Below are 15,824 nucleotides of genomic sequence, written 5' to 3' on the forward strand. Positions count from 1 at the left end.
TGTTTCAAGTTCACTCACGGCAATGGAGGTGAATCTCAGCGCGACGCAGCCTAAATCCGGTCTTCCGGACGAAATCCTCCTCCAGATCTTCCAGGATTATCTCGCGTTCCGGCTGGAAGAGTTGGAGATCCGCTGCGACATCACATTGGCTTGCAGAGGCTTTATACGCGATATGCGGGATCGCTCCTCTACCCCTGTCCGGCTCGGTGAGGTGCGTCTCGTCGGCTTTTCGGGACACCATCTAACGAAAAGGTACGGTATGGTTCAAAATGATACAGATGATGCGCAGTGGAAAGTTCTCCCTTTGTTATTGACCTGCAAGCGGTTTTCTGGAATGGTAACCGTTGAACTATACAAGGATATCTTCCTGTATAAAGACGATACGCTATACCAGCTCCTGACCAACTCCCGGTTGAGCTCTCTGGGAAAGATCGAAACCATGGATATTCAACACATCGAAATGACAAACGAACGTCGCATCCGCGAGTCTATTAGAAGCCGAATCGTCCAGTCGCAGATCTCCTCGATGGCTCGGTATAAATCTGAGGGAGATTGGGACTCCTCGGTAGATGAGGCCGACCGCTTCATTGCAATCTGGTCATCCACGATTAGACCGCGTCTGAACCACTTGAAAGCCTCGAGTGCGCAGAGACAGAGAGATACTCTAGCTAGCCTTTCACAATTGTGAGTTCATGTCGAGCGATCAAGATAGCCTATTCTCATCTCGCCTATCCTCACTACGCACGATATCTCCGGCTGCTTCCAGCTTCAATGTAGATACTTTGGATCTGTCCGACTGGCGCCCCGGCAGCGGTCTTCCCATCTTACCTTCTGGGTCGGACTCCGTTACCATTAAACATTTGGTTCTTCACGTCGACGGTAGTCGCACAATTATCGACCGCGAGCACGTTGATCTTCCCGGCTGTGAGCCGCTGTGGGACATTCGTGCTGTGACAATCCTCCTGCACGCGAACGGACCGAAGGTCGACATCAACAGAGCTAGGAGAACTGTCATAGAAGCCCTCGGAAGTCTCTTCGATGCCCTCTCCGATATCTCAACAATCCAAATCACTATCAGTCCTCACTTCGCGGGTAGGAACCACCTCTGTTGTTTCCCGAAGAGTCTGTCCGACATCCAGCCTTCAGAGTCGTCCCCCGGAATCGCCTTCCGCACTGGATGCACCTGCGGCTACGGCAACACCACAGGCCGTACGTTCGTTCAATCTCAGCCAGGTTTTCATCTGATCTCTGATATGGATGAAATTTTGCTTCTGAACAGTATGGGACGAAATCAGGTCAAAGACGTTAGAATGGCTAGGCGACTCAGTGGATGAGTCGCTCTGAGATAGTTCCCTATCAACACCATCCCCCTCTCGCATATACATAGACTATATACGCTTCCGGTTGTGTTATTAGCCATAGGACTGCTTGTTCTTCTGGTAACCTTATGCAGACAGATTCACATGATTTGACTTTGGTGATCGCGCAGAAACAGGCCTTGGGTTTTCCACTGCGGTCTCAGGTGATCTCGAATTGAAGCGAGATTGGATAATCAAAACTGCTGCCACTGCCCATTATATTAGGCAAGGATTTGGAGAGCTTTTCAAAGAACCGTCCGCTCCAGTGATTTAGTGATAATGGTTTCAAGGTCGCAATACTTATCGAACCATCTATCACAATCTCTCTGCTGTTCTGCTCTACATACTGCCTGTAGACCATTTCACCAGCCCCCGACGAAGGATACTGCACGGAAGCAAGGCTTACAGACGCCGTCATTTCTGAAACGCTACCCGCAAATGGGTCCGCATTGAGACACGCAAAATGGGAGACTTGGGAACGCGCGAACATTTTTGCAATCTCAGCCTTGAAACCCGTCTGGACACAGAGCTCCGAACAATGAGGGAGACACCTCATCTTCATATACAGCAAGCGTTCTGCATTGCAAGTTGCAACTCGCTTAAGAGACCTCGAAAATCCGCAGTCAGCTTGATGGGCGGTTCCACAGTGATATGCTCCTGTAATGTGCCTTATTGTCTGGACTGTGAACGGAGAACCGCATCATGCGGGGTAGTCGTCGACGGGAAACTCTATCGCCCTACTTGATGCGCCTATAGCTCGGTCTAAGTAAGGCCCAAAATGTCAGACGGAAACCGACAGGCCACGCATCGAAATGACATTCAATCCCATGGAGGCCGACATGACGAAGGGGATCGCGAACGGCCACTCTGCCCGAGTGGAGTCAGACTTTGTTCTGAGCTTCGGCCTCTCTGTCGTTCAGATGCTGCCACTCGGACTACCTGTGATTATGTTGCCAAGCGTCCGCTACAAGACTAGCAGGTATGAATCAGCTATTGTATTCCAAGGTGAAATCTTTGATTGATAAAATCATGATGACCGAAATCCGTAGCTAGTAAAGGTAGTTTGTCGTACACATTGTGCTTGTTCGTAGATTGTAAGTTCGTCAAGAGAAAGAAGTGTGGGTCATGGTCGTCAAGTGAAAGGTCGGAAAGGAGGGTAATTTATGTCGTGATCGAGCGGCTTTGTTGATGAAGAATCAGAGTAACTATATCGGATCAGTTCAGGTCATATATAACTAGCTGTACGAACCACAAAGCATACCATTCTACTCACCTCGGATGTATCTCATTCCATCACGTCTTCCCGATCGACCCCAACACATCAGCGACCAACCCGCCCGCCTCTTCCCCGCTCTCCTGTTGCTTAGCCCGCTCTTCTTCCTCCCTAGCTTTCCTGACCTCGTCCAACTTGGCAGCAGCGTCAGCCTTTTCCTTTTCCAGCGCTGCGAGCTGGTCGTAAAGGTCTTGTTCTTGTTGTTTGAGCTCGGCTACTTCGGCTTTGAGTTGTTCTCGCGAGAGAGGGGGACCGCCGGGGACGGACTGGGGAGGTAGGGGAATGGTGTACCGTGGATTGAGTATCGAACACAGGTTGATAGCCGATTGTGTCGAGAACTAGAGACTTACCAAGTTGGCCTGAGAGCTCATCGTTCAAGATCGTCCACGTCGAGAAATCGAGGTTCTCCTCGATCTACCTTTGGTCGTGCAGCATCTGATCAGTCGGTGCTGCTCGGATCACCGATCGCCCAAGCTCGACTCACAGTATCAGATATGCACACAGCCTTTCAAAGAGGGAGCGTAGGTCTTGTGTGATCGTCTTGTGAGATTCAGCTTAGTTGACGGATGGTTATGGTTGAGATTAATGAGGAAACGACCTCGATCTGATCAAATTTCGACACATTCCCCTTGATCAAAAGTTGCGCAACTTTCGCTTTTTGTCCCAAATTCAAAACAATCGAAGAGTATTACGTCATCAAGCCTCCCTAGTCCACGTCATGCATGCATCATGCTATGCACCCTTCAGGCCCAAGAGGTATATCCATTCCATCACCCCTTGTAGCTTGTAGGAACCTCTGATGCTAGTCCCATACATCCACATCCCACGTCACAAGTCAAGTCTATCTAGAAGCCCTCTCTTCCCCCAACGCAGCATCGCCCTTCGTCCAGATGGTCTCGCATTAGTGTTACAATGTGCCAGGTCGTTTTTTCGGATTACGGGTCTGCCAGATCCCGTCGTGTCAAGCAGAGCCGTTTGATGCAGGACTTTTGCTCTTAGGCCATGGCGCTCGACTGGTAGTCTTGCGATTTGATAAGAGATTCTACGATTTCATCGAACGTCGGTCATCAGCACTCGTCGCATCGCCAGTCGCCCGAGGAAAATAGCACTCACTGAAGAACTCGTAACTCGCCCAACTGATCGCGGTAGACGGAGCGAAGGTGACCACCCTCGCGCTCATCCCTCGTCGAAGACCCTTCCATCCGTCCCTGGCGACGATGATCTTGAGCGCCTCGGCCATCCCTCGGGCATTACGTATCCGTGCGTCATTGGACGTTCCTCGGGTTTGCAAGAGGGTCTGTGAGTAAAAAGAAATTGGCGGACAGGTCAGCGAAACAGCGATTTACTTTCACAGTCCAGGCAAGAGCACCCACCTTGGCAACGTCCAACGGGGTCGTCAAAGCAGCCGCCACACCTCCAGCCACCCCACCCGCAGCGATATGGGTCGAAGGCGAATACTCTCCCGTAGGGTTCAAGAACGATTTCAAGATCTCGTATACGGAGAACTGGACGGCTTGTAAGGGAATGTTCATCAAGAGGGTCGTAGGGTAAGAGATGTAGAACGCTCGGAGTCCTTCGGTCGCGTGGACGTGTTTGGCGCAGGCGATGACCGAGCGGTAGGTCGAGCTTTGGAGTTGCATACGTTGTTTGATGACTGCGGAGGGAGGTCGACCAGAGTCGCGGTCAGCTTGCTTTTCGCATGGCCGGACTAGTCCGCCCGGACTCACCATCGAACGGGTTCATGAACGCATCACTGGCTGTCGTAGCCATGGCACCTGCCAACGCCGTTCCTCCGACACCTCGAAGCCCCTCCCGATCCCCACCGGCGACCTCCTTGACAAACTCGTACGTCCCGAAATGCATGGCGTGTGCGGGTCCGGCACCCATGATCACGCTAGCCACTCCCCGCCAGAGCGTCCGGAGGGATTGGGTGGTCGATGCGTGTCGCAGGTGGGAGAGGAGGGATGAGGAGGCGGTCAGGGTCGATGATGAGTTGGCACCCGAGGTCTGGGCGAGAAGGGCCGAGGGGGATAACGAGGGGAGGACCTGCATTCGGGTCTGTGAGCAGATAGATGGGGTCAGCTTGTCTGGTTGTTTTGGTTCATCAATACACGCTTGACACTCACCTTGATGGCGTCTACGGGGTAAATAACGGTGTGTTCCGAGATACCTGCCAAGGCTCCTGCCAGCATGTGCGTGCCCCATCCTACAAACGAGCACGAGCCGCACATGTCAGTTCGCTGTCTTACGAAGCTTGTATGCTTTCAGAGTCTGGAAACCAGATTTCGACCGAAAAACACGCCCGACTGCTCATCCTGTGACAGATGACCTGAAGTTTGCCGGTTGCCGGGCTTTTTCGCCCGTATTCGTCGGTTTAACCGTTTCAATTGTCGTATCCATCAACTCGATTCTGGCTCTCCCTGTCTCTTCTCATCCACGGCCCTTGAATCCCTCGTCTCATTCCGACCACCAACTTCCCACATCCTAAGCTCTTAACTCCGCGCCGTATTGCGACCTCCTTCATTCTACGAGCTCGATCTCTGCCCCGACCCATACAACATCGGCCCAAGCGATTTCCCATTTAGATCCTGCTTTTTCGCAGATCCGGTCGAAATGTCTTCAGGTCGATTTCCTCCTCGTCTCCGAGCGCCACGAGCGAATCGGCTAGACTTTCTTGAGCTTTCTGGTGTTCCTCGGTTCACGGGGTCCGAGTCTGGTCTGAGGAAACCCCCCCGCCCCCCCCCCCCCCCCCCCCCCCCCGCGTTTTAGGGTTTGAAGCAGTTCCTGATCGACCGATCTGGACTGGATTGTTCTTCTATTCATTGACTCTTGGGTATCGTCTCCTAAAGTCGCAGGATGTGCGAATTCATAGGGTATCTCGACCTCAACCCGCCCCGCTCGACCCGTAAGACCTTCCTTCGATCTTGTTGACACGTATATTCCCGCTCATCATCTAATTCTGCACGTTTTCTAAGTGCGAGCGTCAAAGCGGATGAAGGATAGAGATGAAGAGTTGATCATCGGAGCTTGGTCGGAATTGCAGGATCGGTCCGAATGGGTGGTGAAAGTCGATTTCCCGCGTGTACGTGCTTAGAGGTTCTGCGGATAGGCGATGATGATAGACGTGAATGTCGTAGTGAAGATCCAGATCCAGTTCCAGATCCAGAATCGCAGGTCGAGGTTCAGAGCAGGATGCCGAGAGTCCGTCGGCCGGAGAGTTGTTACCTCGTTTCTTCCTGATTTTACTTCTCGCCAAGGCCTCACCCAGCAACATCCGTCCCAGTCCTCTCCAGTACCAACCACGCACACCAAGAAGATACTCAAACAGAAAGAGGAATAAAGAAAAGTAGGTACTAACCTGCACCGATCGGCAACGACTCGTAATCGATATCGACCTCCGAGTTGTGTGACATCTTGTCCTTTCTTAAGCCTGCTTTTTTTCGCTCTTTACTGCCTGTGTGTGGCTTTCTTTTCCTCTCCTATTCGAGGCTTCTGCTGCGTTCGTTCCGAGGTCCTGAGGTATAAGCTAGTCCGACTCGGTCTAGTCTTGATTGAAATAGACTTGCGTTTGGCGGGAAAGCAGAAGGAGAGGTGTAGGCGAGATCGGGTCGGATAAGAAATTCGTAAACCTTCCTTGTGTACGTATACGTCAAATGAACCGGGGCGATCGAGGCGATGTGAGGGAGGAGATTAGCAGATTCGCTGCAGAGAGTGTACGGCCAAGCTGTTGCAGAAGACGACGTGGCTAGAGGCTATTCGATTGTAGCGATCTCGATATCAGTAGTTGTAGCAGTTGTACGAGATCTGATTAGCCCCGGGGTAAAAGTCGTTCATTGACGTCGCCCAGGAATCGAGAAAAGGGCGAGTGCGAGCGAGTGCGGGAGCAAAAAGTCAAAAAGCCCATGCACATACAATCGATACGGGTATACCGAGGACGGCCGAAAGCGATACAGCATATTCCATGGCCTCTCATACATGCAACAGCATCATCACCATACCACACAGACAAGAATTAAATCTACCTTGTCCTGACGCAGTCTAGCCTGTCTGCGTGCACCGTCGGAAGAGCTGCAAGTGGTCGATCGCGAGCTGTTAGAATGACGAGGCTGACAGAGAGTAAGAAAAGTCTATCGCTCTCGCGCGCCGATATCGGGATTTTTTAGGGTTTCTCGGCAGATCCGATGATCGTAAACAGCAAACGGCGAGATGGCGTTTCATATATTCGTATCGATGGTTTTATGCTGTTCCGTTTCAGCCTTGATATCTGCTTGCTGCTTGAAACGTTCAGAGAGGAGAGATCGCGGTTTACAGAAGGACAACAACCAAATTGACCGAGTTTGGATGGTCGTCAGTTGACACGCTAGCGAGGTGTCCGATCGTGAAAGTTACACGGGTCGTTGTGGGATTGGACCAATAAAGCGTTACGTCGAACTGTACATCATCATAGTTTATTACTGAGTTCTCAAAGAGCAAGCTAGATCGCTCCTAGATCGATCGAAGCTCTGTTCCCAATGGCGTTTGACAAGCTCGAATGACTTTTCGCCGCCGAATGCTGGCTCGGCTCGGGGTGTGTAAATAGGAACCTCGAGCGTGTCCAGTACAGATTGGCTGAGGCCTCCAACTCAGGTCTGAAGAAAGCGCGTCACCTCTCTGTGAACCGAGCTTGGAGAGCGCACTGACGTTCCGACGTTCCCAAAGTGTCAGACTTGGTCAGCCCCGCCCCCCAGACTTTTCGTAGTCTGTCAGGACGAGGCCATGGTGTCGAAGCCGACTTCGTTCAAAGAAGAAAACACGGTGTACAATGTTTTTTTTTTTCACGATCCATCGGGCAGAGCTATTATCGAGGCCGGATATGCCGGGCGGTGCTGCAAGGTACGACAAGGTGTCAAGATCAACCCCATGATCTCGTAACAACCAACAACATACCCACAGTCGTATGGACATGTTGACGCTCCTGCCTATTTGCATGTAGAACGGAGCGATGTCCTCATTGTCAATCTGCAGTCCATAAATACCGCACGGATGGATCATCTTGCCCGATCGGAGGCAGGATACAATGGTTCCGGCCGGTATGACGAAGTTGAACGTACATCGGGTTGTAGATGCATTGCATTTCCCTTTGGTGGGATCGCCGAATCAAGGACCCAGATGCAGCATAATCAGCCTTAGCCTGAATTGATCTGGCTAAAAGGGTGGAGATAAAGTGAGCTGAGAGGATGACGACCGAGAGCGAGAGGGCGTAAATCGGAAGGACGGAGACGTCTGTACGGCGTAAGGAGGTAAATTGATCAAGTGACTTTTAATACAACCATCCCGCTTAGTCTTAGCATCGTCAGGGGAATAATCTCTTCGGAACTTCGAGCGTCTCGTCCCGGAACATCTTGCTCGACTATAGGCCCGATTCTCAGAGCTCCGATATCGAGTGGAATTTCAGTTACTGGAAGAACCTGTCTATGATAAGACCTGCCGTCTCATCGAATCCCAGCTCTATGTCTACTGGAACGATGCCCGTAAACTTGACCTGGTAATACCAGGTCTTCTTCTCGTTCCCTGGATTGAGCACGGCCATTTTACTCTCATTGTCGCGCATATCTTCGCTATGACTGTCGACTGCTACCGTATAAACACACTATGTCTACCTCCCTCGAGCGATTATCCAACGAGCTCCCTGCAGGGTCTAGAGGGTAGTGGTCTACAGGTCAGAATCGCGAAGGTGTGTTTGAGGGTTTCATGACATTCAAACTCGATGTTGCTGCCATTATCGAGGAGGAGGAACATGATAGCATCTGGTCTAGTCCAGGGACCGCCTCTACTGAGATTTGTATCCCCCAACACTCGCTCCTTGTTTCGCTTCCTTAGACGGTTCAGGGGCCTGAGCCAACCTTATGTAATCCTTTGGACAACAAACGACGTCGACGTGGACGTCTCCGACTTGCCCGAAATCCACAAACCTGGGCAGATCAACGATCCCAAGCACAAACGGTACCCGAGTATCCGCCCGTAAGCTTCACAGACAGGGGCCCGATCGGTGTGACAGCACCTTGATTGCCGTCGCTGACAATAGTATGAGCTTGCTGGGTACTTGTTGTACGCTTCTCCCTGAAAAGCCCTGCGGATCCGCTCTCTGGCTTGAAAGACGAGCAGGTTGCCGGTGAATCAGAAGATGCGCTCGTCAGCGATGAGAGGATCGGTCGGTAGTAATCGCCGTAGCAAAAGAGTTGCAGAATACGTCGTGAGGTTGTACCGTTATAATGAGAGCGACAAGAAGGATGAAGCGCGGGATCAAAACCGAGACAGATGGCTCGACGCGATATGGCTTGGTAAACGATAGGGGGTGTAGGTCATAGGTGGGAGTTCGACAGCTTCATCGAATAGAACATCAGCTCAATCGCCTCGCAAAGTCGTATCAGTCGTACGTGAAGAAGGGCTATGCGTGAACCATCTGCATGGCAAGTGAAAGTCGCAAGGTGAAACGCAACAATCACACAGGCTCATCCGCGGTGCACAGGCAAAGACGAGCGCGTGAGTGAGGGATGGAGTGACTGACCCCGATGACGTCAAAGCTCGAGGGACCCCGGAAGAGGGAGAGCAGGGAGAGATCAACACAGTGAGTGAACGTATCGACCTCCTCGACCTTGTGATATCTCGGCAAGCTCCAGTCAAACTCGTTCAACAATTCTAATCTAAACTAGATCAATCTAAACTAGATCAGCTTCACCGCCTCATTTAACATCGCAAACATGTGTAAGAGCCAACTCCGCCGCTGGACGTCGCGTCCACACCCTTATCTTGAGCTAACGACCCCGCGTTCGCACCTCCCTCTCCTATATAGCCTTCCTCGACCAAGCCAAGAACCTCGCCAACCAGGCCGTCAACACCGCCTCTCAGACGATCAACACCATCGCTGCCCACCCGACCGTACAGCAGGCGGGGAACACCATCTCCCTCGCCGCTTCCACTGCTGCGGAACGAGCTGGGCCCGTCCTCAGGGACGCTGCGCAGACTACGGGGGCTGCTGCGCAGAAGGGATTCCAACAGGCCCAAGCTGCCGCTCATAACCTCGCCCCGGGTGTTATCCCCGCCGGTGCCCCGAAGGGAAACGTCCTAGGATCCGGATCTGTTGACAAGTCGCACGACCTGAAACCTTCTCACCCGTCTTCGGCCACGTCCGACCTGGAATCACACATCTCCTCCCGCCCCTCTCCCGGTGAACTGCAGGACAAGCATATTCTGCTAGGACAGCCTGGGGACGCTTTGGCGGGTAAGAAGCAGGATTTGGAGACGGCGCAGAAGAAGGACAAGTTGGATGGGTTTTTGCAAGGACGGGAGGGGCCGGAGGGGTTGGTCAAGAAGGGGATCTTGAACGGTGCGTGTTTGTGACCTTCTTGATTTTCTAATTTTGCGGATGTGGCGGGTGCGTTATGAGTACGAGGCTGATCTTACGTTTCCTGTCTTTTCCCGATTATTATCAACCGTATCATCTGCACCTACACGCGCTGTCGATACGATACCAAACCATACCGCTCTCACACACAGCCAACGAAGTCCCTCCCAAGGCATAAATCAAGATACCCCCTCAATCGCTTCGCTTTTCCCACCTATTTCCGACACTGCCTCTCGAGACTTTTAACCTTGAACCTTTGAACCTGGATCTGGACCTGGACCTGGATCTGGACCTGGATCTGGATTCGACACTTGTGGACCGGAACTTATAACGCTGTTTGTAGGATACTGAACATTATATGATATGAATTGACCTTACATGTCGATTTAAGTTGAAGGCGGATACGATGGGGATGGATAAATCGACGAGTGGAGGAGCGTTCTTTCTCGGCTCTTGTGAGGTGGTCTTGTCGGGTCGTCTTGTCGTTTTCCGCCTGGACGCTTCCTGGGGCGGCTCTGGTTTTGCGAAGATCGTCTGGACTGCCAAACTCGGGACGATGCGGCAACGTTCTTTGTGAAAAAGAAAACATCTTCTTCCGTGCGTCGTCTCGCCGTCGAGGATTACCCGCCCTCTCTTGGTCGAGTCCACTGGAATTGAAAGAAATGACCCCCGTTTTTGCTTTCCGTTGGGCGTCCAATACCGTTGTCGCTCGTCTCTGCGTATAGAACCCCCCCCCCCCCCCCCCCCCAAATCGTTGGCACCGAAGTTGCTACTATCTCTCAACATACAGCATCTCGGGAAGAATAGGGTCGCAACCGAGCTGATCTTGTGCGATATCGTTGACCCGGACGCCAACGTTTAGGAGGGTGCTGACGCATCAGTGATACGCTACGGGTCGGAACGGGCGATCGGTTCGTGGTCTCCCGGTCTTTCAAGTGCCAACCATCAGAAAACGAACAGAGTCTTGCCAATCAGGACGAGAGGGCTTGTACGATGCGCCTTGCTGCCGCCAGCGGATCGTGCTCGATTGCTCGAGCCGTCCGACACGGTCCGCGCCAAGACTCTGTTCGTTTTGTTGAGTGAGTCCGTTCTTTGGGGCTCAAAGACAGAGTTGGCCGTTGCAGATGGTGATATCGTTCCGAAACCTTGATCGCCTCGGCTCGTTTCGAGATATGAGAACGGAGAGAGGCCAGATCCGCGCTTCCATCTTCTGCGACTACCCGCGACCTCGGGTCCGACAGAGTTATTCCTTGGTGGCGCAACAAGCGAAGCGAGGGATGGGATCTGAGAAGAGGCGCATATCTCTATTCACCTGGCACTGTGGGCAATCTGTAGGCGATCGTCCAGATGACTCCGTGTTGGAAGAGGTCTGGTGACCACTCTCATGGTTTCTGCCAAAGCGATGTTGGTATCTATGGGGTATTCGAGATAAGGACATGAAGCGCAGAACGAGCGATGGCCCGAAGCGAAACGAGTGTCTCGAGAAGCACAACAAGGCGAAAGATATATAAAGCCCCCCCTGCAGAATTTCTCTCCAGACCATTGATGGCAGAAAATCCATCTCTGTCGGTAGCGAACATGTTTATCACTCGCGCTATAATCTGGTCGCTTGCCGCAGCGACATCTCTGCAACATGTCACCGCACAATCGCTTGGTCAAACATGTCCTGGAGGATCTTGCCAAGACGGCTCTCAATGTGCGAGTGGTTACTGTGGAGGATTGGACGCCTATTGTACAGCAGATCAGGTAGCCACCCAATGTCGACCCGGATGTAAGCGCTTCAGACCCGTCCGTCGACCTGTGAGCTGAAGGCTTACTTCTTTTCATGCCAGTGAAATGCTTGCAGAACCGATGCAGTGATCTCGTACCATCTCAGCTTGGTGGCTCGTGCTATACCGACGTTCAGTGTCCGGACTCGTCCAGGTGCTCCCCGAGTGACCTTATCTGTGGCGGGGAATCCACTTACTGTAGAACCGAAGACGGTACCGGTTATGGTGCTTCAGTTGACTGTGCGGATGGGTGTAAGTTACCCTCGTGTTGGAGGTCTTGTTTCTCAAGCTCACCGAAACTGCTGCCACAAATTTCCTGTCACGATAGATCAATGCGTTGAAAGCTACTGTACCGATCGGAACGTCCAGCAATTAGGAGGTCCCTGCTCTCCTATCGATTTTTATACCCGAAGCCTTTGCGGTAGCAACATCGGTTGCAGCTACACCGATTACACCTGTGGAGGACTGGATACTTATTGTACTGCCGACGACGGGACATCAACTGGACCGTCTGCTAATTGTAGACCGGGACGTGAGTTGCGCGAGATATGTCGTATTCTGTCTTCGCTCGCGCTAACATTCCGCGAATATTTGACAGTGACTTGCTTGAAGAACAACTGCAACTCGCTGAATGCAGTGGCTCTTGGAGGTCAATGCACCTCGGGCGTTCAATGCGAGGGTTCGCCTTACTGTACGAACTTCATCTGCGGTGGCGCTGGCTCCTATTGCGATGACGACATTCAGGGCTATCAGTGCGCTCCGAATCGTGAGTCTCGCTACCGTCCAGTCTGAAGATCCATTCATGCTGATCCTGTCCGGATGAGGCAGTCAACTGTTTGGACAACGCATGTACGGCCTTTTCCGAAGTACAAATCGGGGAAGCCTGCTCCGACAGTCGACAATGTCCCGGCTCAGTACAATGCTCGGACAGCGGTATCTGCGGGGGCCCAGGGGCCTATTGCGCAGACGGCTCACCTGAAGGATCTTCGGCCCTGTGCGCTGATGGAAGTGCGTGGTCCGGGCAATGATAATCGCGGAGATCAATTCGGTTGACAGTGATCGATCCACTTTCGTATAGGCTCTTGCTTGAGGTCGAGTTGCAGCGTTCTCAGTCCTGTTGAAAAGGGTGGCTTTTGCGTCTCCAGTACTCAATGTCTCGGAGGCCTCGATTGCTCCCCTAGTGGTATATGCGGCGGCGATGGCGCGTATTGTTTCGACACGAATATGTGTCAAAGTGGCTGTAAGCTGTACCCAGCCGCCTTATTCTCGCAGAAAAAGTGCGCTGACCATTTCGACGACATCACTCAAGCTCAATGCGTAAGGTCTCGATGCGCGGCGCGAGAGAGCGCCCTCGGGTCTCCATGCACGGCGGACAATCAATGCGCAGCGGATCCCAACACGGGAGTCACACCGTCTTGCTCCTTCTCGGCTGACAGTATCTGTGGTGGGGAGGGGGCATACTGCTATGTTGGACAAGAGGGCTATTGCGCTGACGGATACACATGCCAAGGCGGGAGTTGCACCAAGAAAACTGTTGGATATCGAGTTGATCACCGTTGTATAGTTTGCATGAAGATAAAATATACAAGAGGGGATCAGGAAATCAGACCAGGATGGCCTGCTATATATATTAATCTGGGAAGGCCTACTTGCGACCAGAGTCGCAAGTTGTGACTGAACATGCGACCACAGTAGTCGCAACTTTGCGACTGTAGTCGCAACTTGCGACTGTGGTCGCAGATTGCTAAGCGGGAACAAAAGGAAAGGTGTGAAGAGTGGATGTGCTTTATTGTTCCATGCGGGCTATTGTTCTGAGAACAATAGACGTGTTGGAGAACAATAGGATTCGACACTCCCCCTCACTCAAGCGTCCTTTGTGAAGGTTACCGGTTTGCTGCTGAGACCCATCCCGGTGACAAGGTGATGGAATTGGTGATGAGCGAGACCTTTGGTGAGAGCATCGGCAAGGTTATCCTGAGTAGGGATATGGGAGAGTTCAACGGTGTTGTCGAGCACTTTCTCCCTGAGATAGTGGTGTCGCATGTCGATGTGTTTGGTGCGATCATGAGCAACAGGATTCTTAGAGAGCTGAATGGCGGCATTGTTGTCATTGAGAATGGCGAGGGGACCAGAGATCAGATGACCGAGAGATTCGAGAAGAGTGCGGAGCCAGACTGCCTGCCGGGTGGCATCAGCGGAAGCCATGTATTCAGCTTCCGCAGTAGAGAGAGCTGTGGTTGGTTGTCGTCGGGATTTCCAGGCTACCGGTCCTCCAAAAGCACGGAAGAGGTATCCGGTAGTAGATCGGCGAGTATCCAGGCATCCACCCCAGTCAGCATCGGCGTAGCCCAGGATGATCCTTTGACCTGAGGTAGCATCGTAGGTGAGGCAGAGTTCAATGGTGCCTTGGAGGTATCGAAGAAGGTGTCGAGCAGCATGGACATGTTGCTTGTTCCACTTGCTGACGGTCCGAGCTAAGACTCCGGCAGCATGAGCGATGTCGGGTCTGGTGATGGTGGCCGCATACATGATTGATCCGACCATTGCGGGATATTCTTCATGAGCGGCTTCCTGATGTTCAGCATCGGTAGCGGGAAGAGATCGGAAGCCGGAAGGAAGGGGAGTCTTTGCCGGTTTGGAGTCGAGCATGCCGAACCTTTCCAAGACCGCCTGTACGTAGTGTTCTTGAGAGATGTAGAGTTTCCGGTTGGGCCTGTCTCGGAAGACGTTGAACCCGAGAAAGTAAGAGACCGCTCCTCCATCGGAGCACTCAAATCGGCCGTTGAGTTTGGTCTTGAAGTCGTCCAGTTCCTGGCGATTGTTGCAGGCAATGAGTTGATCATCAACATGGACGGAGAGGATGAGAAGGGTATCCTTGGTTGATCGGATGTAGAGACAGGAGTCGGCTGGAGAAGGAATGAGACCGAGAGATCGAAGGAATTTGTCAAGAGCCTGGTTGAAGCAGCGGGGTGATTGTTTGAGACCGTAAAGTGATTTCTGAAGTCGGAGAACCTTGTTGGCAGGGATGTTGCTGCCCTCAGGAGGTTCGAGATGGACGAGTTCCTCTAGTTCTCCGTTGAGGAAGGCGGCCTTGATGTCGACCTGATCACAGTCCATGTCGAGGTAGTTGACCAGAGCGAGGAAGACTCGGATGGTATCCTTGTGAGCGACTCCCGCATAGAGTTCGTTGTAGTCAACTCCTTCCTTCTGCAGAAATCCTTTCGCTACCCATCGAGCCTTGTAGGCGGATGGCTTCCCGGTCTCTCCGTCGATCTTCCGGGTGAAGACCCACTTGGCTCGAAGAGGTTTGGATGTAGCTTCTTGCCTATCGATGACAGACCAGACCTTGTACTGATCCATCTTGTCGAGTTCAGCCTTGATGGCCTCCTGCCATTTGTCCCATTCTGGAGATCGGTGGGCTTCCTGAAAAGTTTGAGGAATGGCCGTAGAGATGAGTGCATGGCCACAGATGACGGCTGTAGCGAAGTTTGCTGAGTATCCAAATTTGGCAGGTGGCTTGCGGACTCGTCGGGAGCCATCAGGTAAGACTGGGTTTTCCAGTTCCGGTACCGGTGCTATGTCCCATCCTTTGCTCCAAATGCCGGATGACTTCTGTTTGGCCTGTGTAGCCTGATCACTTGGGATGGTCGTGTCATCACCGGGTTGATCAGGCAAGTTGAGAGTATCGGTGTTGTCTTCAGCCGATTGATCCTCTTCGGTTTCAGAGTCTGAGTCCGATGTTGGTTCAGGGACTATGTCGATGTCGACCTGAGTGGACTGGATCTTGGTGCCCGATGTTTCGGTCCTGGTGGAAATCTTTGGCTGTTTACCAAAGACCACATCACGAGAAATGGTGACCTTTTCGGTGTGGAGATCCCAGATCCTGTAGTTGTCGGTCCCCTCTACGTAAGAGAGTAGTTGCCCTTCTTGGTAGCGAGGGTGAAGTTTGTCGGTGTTGTTATGGTCACGGAACCAGAGCTGACAGCCAAAAGGTTGAAGGTGCCGGGCGTTGACTTCACGTTGCCTCCAGAGATCCTCCG

The 15,824-nt window shown here is 52.4% G+C and overlaps 3 protein-coding genes across 3 annotated transcripts; 2 read left to right on the top strand and 1 right to left on the bottom strand.

Annotated features, from left to right (window-relative positions):
* Positions 1 to 3,299: 3,299 nt before the first annotated feature.
* On the bottom strand, positions 3,300 to 6,438 carry HD553DRAFT_314190 (mitochondrial carrier). The gene is made up of 6 exons (XM_046180322.1): positions 5,990 to 6,438; positions 4,758 to 4,837; positions 4,359 to 4,689; positions 4,005 to 4,285; positions 3,745 to 3,928; positions 3,300 to 3,673 (listed from the first exon to the last, which is right to left on the bottom strand). Exons 1-6 carry the CDS (start codon positions 6,042 to 6,044, stop codon positions 3,627 to 3,629), a joined length of 978 nt encoding a protein of 325 aa, XP_046035561.1. The 5' UTR covers positions 6,045 to 6,438; the 3' UTR covers positions 3,300 to 3,626.
* A 2,769-nt stretch (positions 6,439 to 9,207) lies between these two features.
* Positions 9,208 to 10,392, top strand: HD553DRAFT_314192 (uncharacterized protein). The gene is made up of 3 exons (XM_046180323.1): positions 9,208 to 9,375; positions 9,464 to 9,997; positions 10,168 to 10,392. The coding sequence occupies exons 1-3, from the start codon at positions 9,372 to 9,374 to the stop codon at positions 10,191 to 10,193; spliced, it is 564 nt and encodes a 187-aa protein (XP_046035562.1). The 5' UTR covers positions 9,208 to 9,371; the 3' UTR covers positions 10,194 to 10,392.
* Positions 10,393 to 11,593: 1,201 nt separating this feature from the next.
* HD553DRAFT_336114 (uncharacterized protein) lies at positions 11,594 to 13,105 on the top strand (the record flags this gene model as incomplete). Its single annotated transcript, XM_046182221.1, has 6 exons — positions 11,594 to 11,786; positions 11,848 to 12,036; positions 12,113 to 12,316; positions 12,383 to 12,550; positions 12,613 to 12,792; positions 12,930 to 13,105. The coding sequence occupies 6 exons, from the start codon at positions 11,594 to 11,596 to the stop codon at positions 13,103 to 13,105; spliced, it is 1,110 nt and encodes a 369-aa protein (XP_046035563.1).
* Positions 13,106 to 15,824: the final 2,719 nt, after the last annotated feature.

The sequence above is a fragment of the Filobasidium floriforme genome (genome assembly GCF_021052385.1).
Source record: "Filobasidium floriforme strain CBS 6241 chromosome Unknown HD553scaffold_15, whole genome shotgun sequence".
Classification (NCBI taxonomy): Eukaryota; Fungi; Basidiomycota; class Tremellomycetes; order Filobasidiales; family Filobasidiaceae; genus Filobasidium; species Filobasidium floriforme.

Coding starts and splice junctions, on each gene's coding strand:
- HD553DRAFT_314190 (XM_046180322.1), bottom strand. CDS start 6,044: ATGTCACACAACTCGGAGGTCGATATCGATTACGAGTCGTTGCCGATC. Junction 4,286..4,358: donor GTTCATGAACCCGTTCGATG/GTGAGTCCGGGC, acceptor CTCCCTCCGCAG/TCATCAAACAACGTATGCAA. Junction 3,929..4,004: donor CCCCGTTGGACGTTGCCAAG/GTGGGTGCTCTT, acceptor TTTTACTCACAG/ACCCTCTTGCAAACCCGAGG.
- HD553DRAFT_314192 (XM_046180323.1), top strand. Junction 9,998..10,167: donor CAAGAAGGGGATCTTGAACG/GTGCGTGTTTGT, acceptor TCTCACACACAG/CCAACGAAGTCCCTCCCAAG.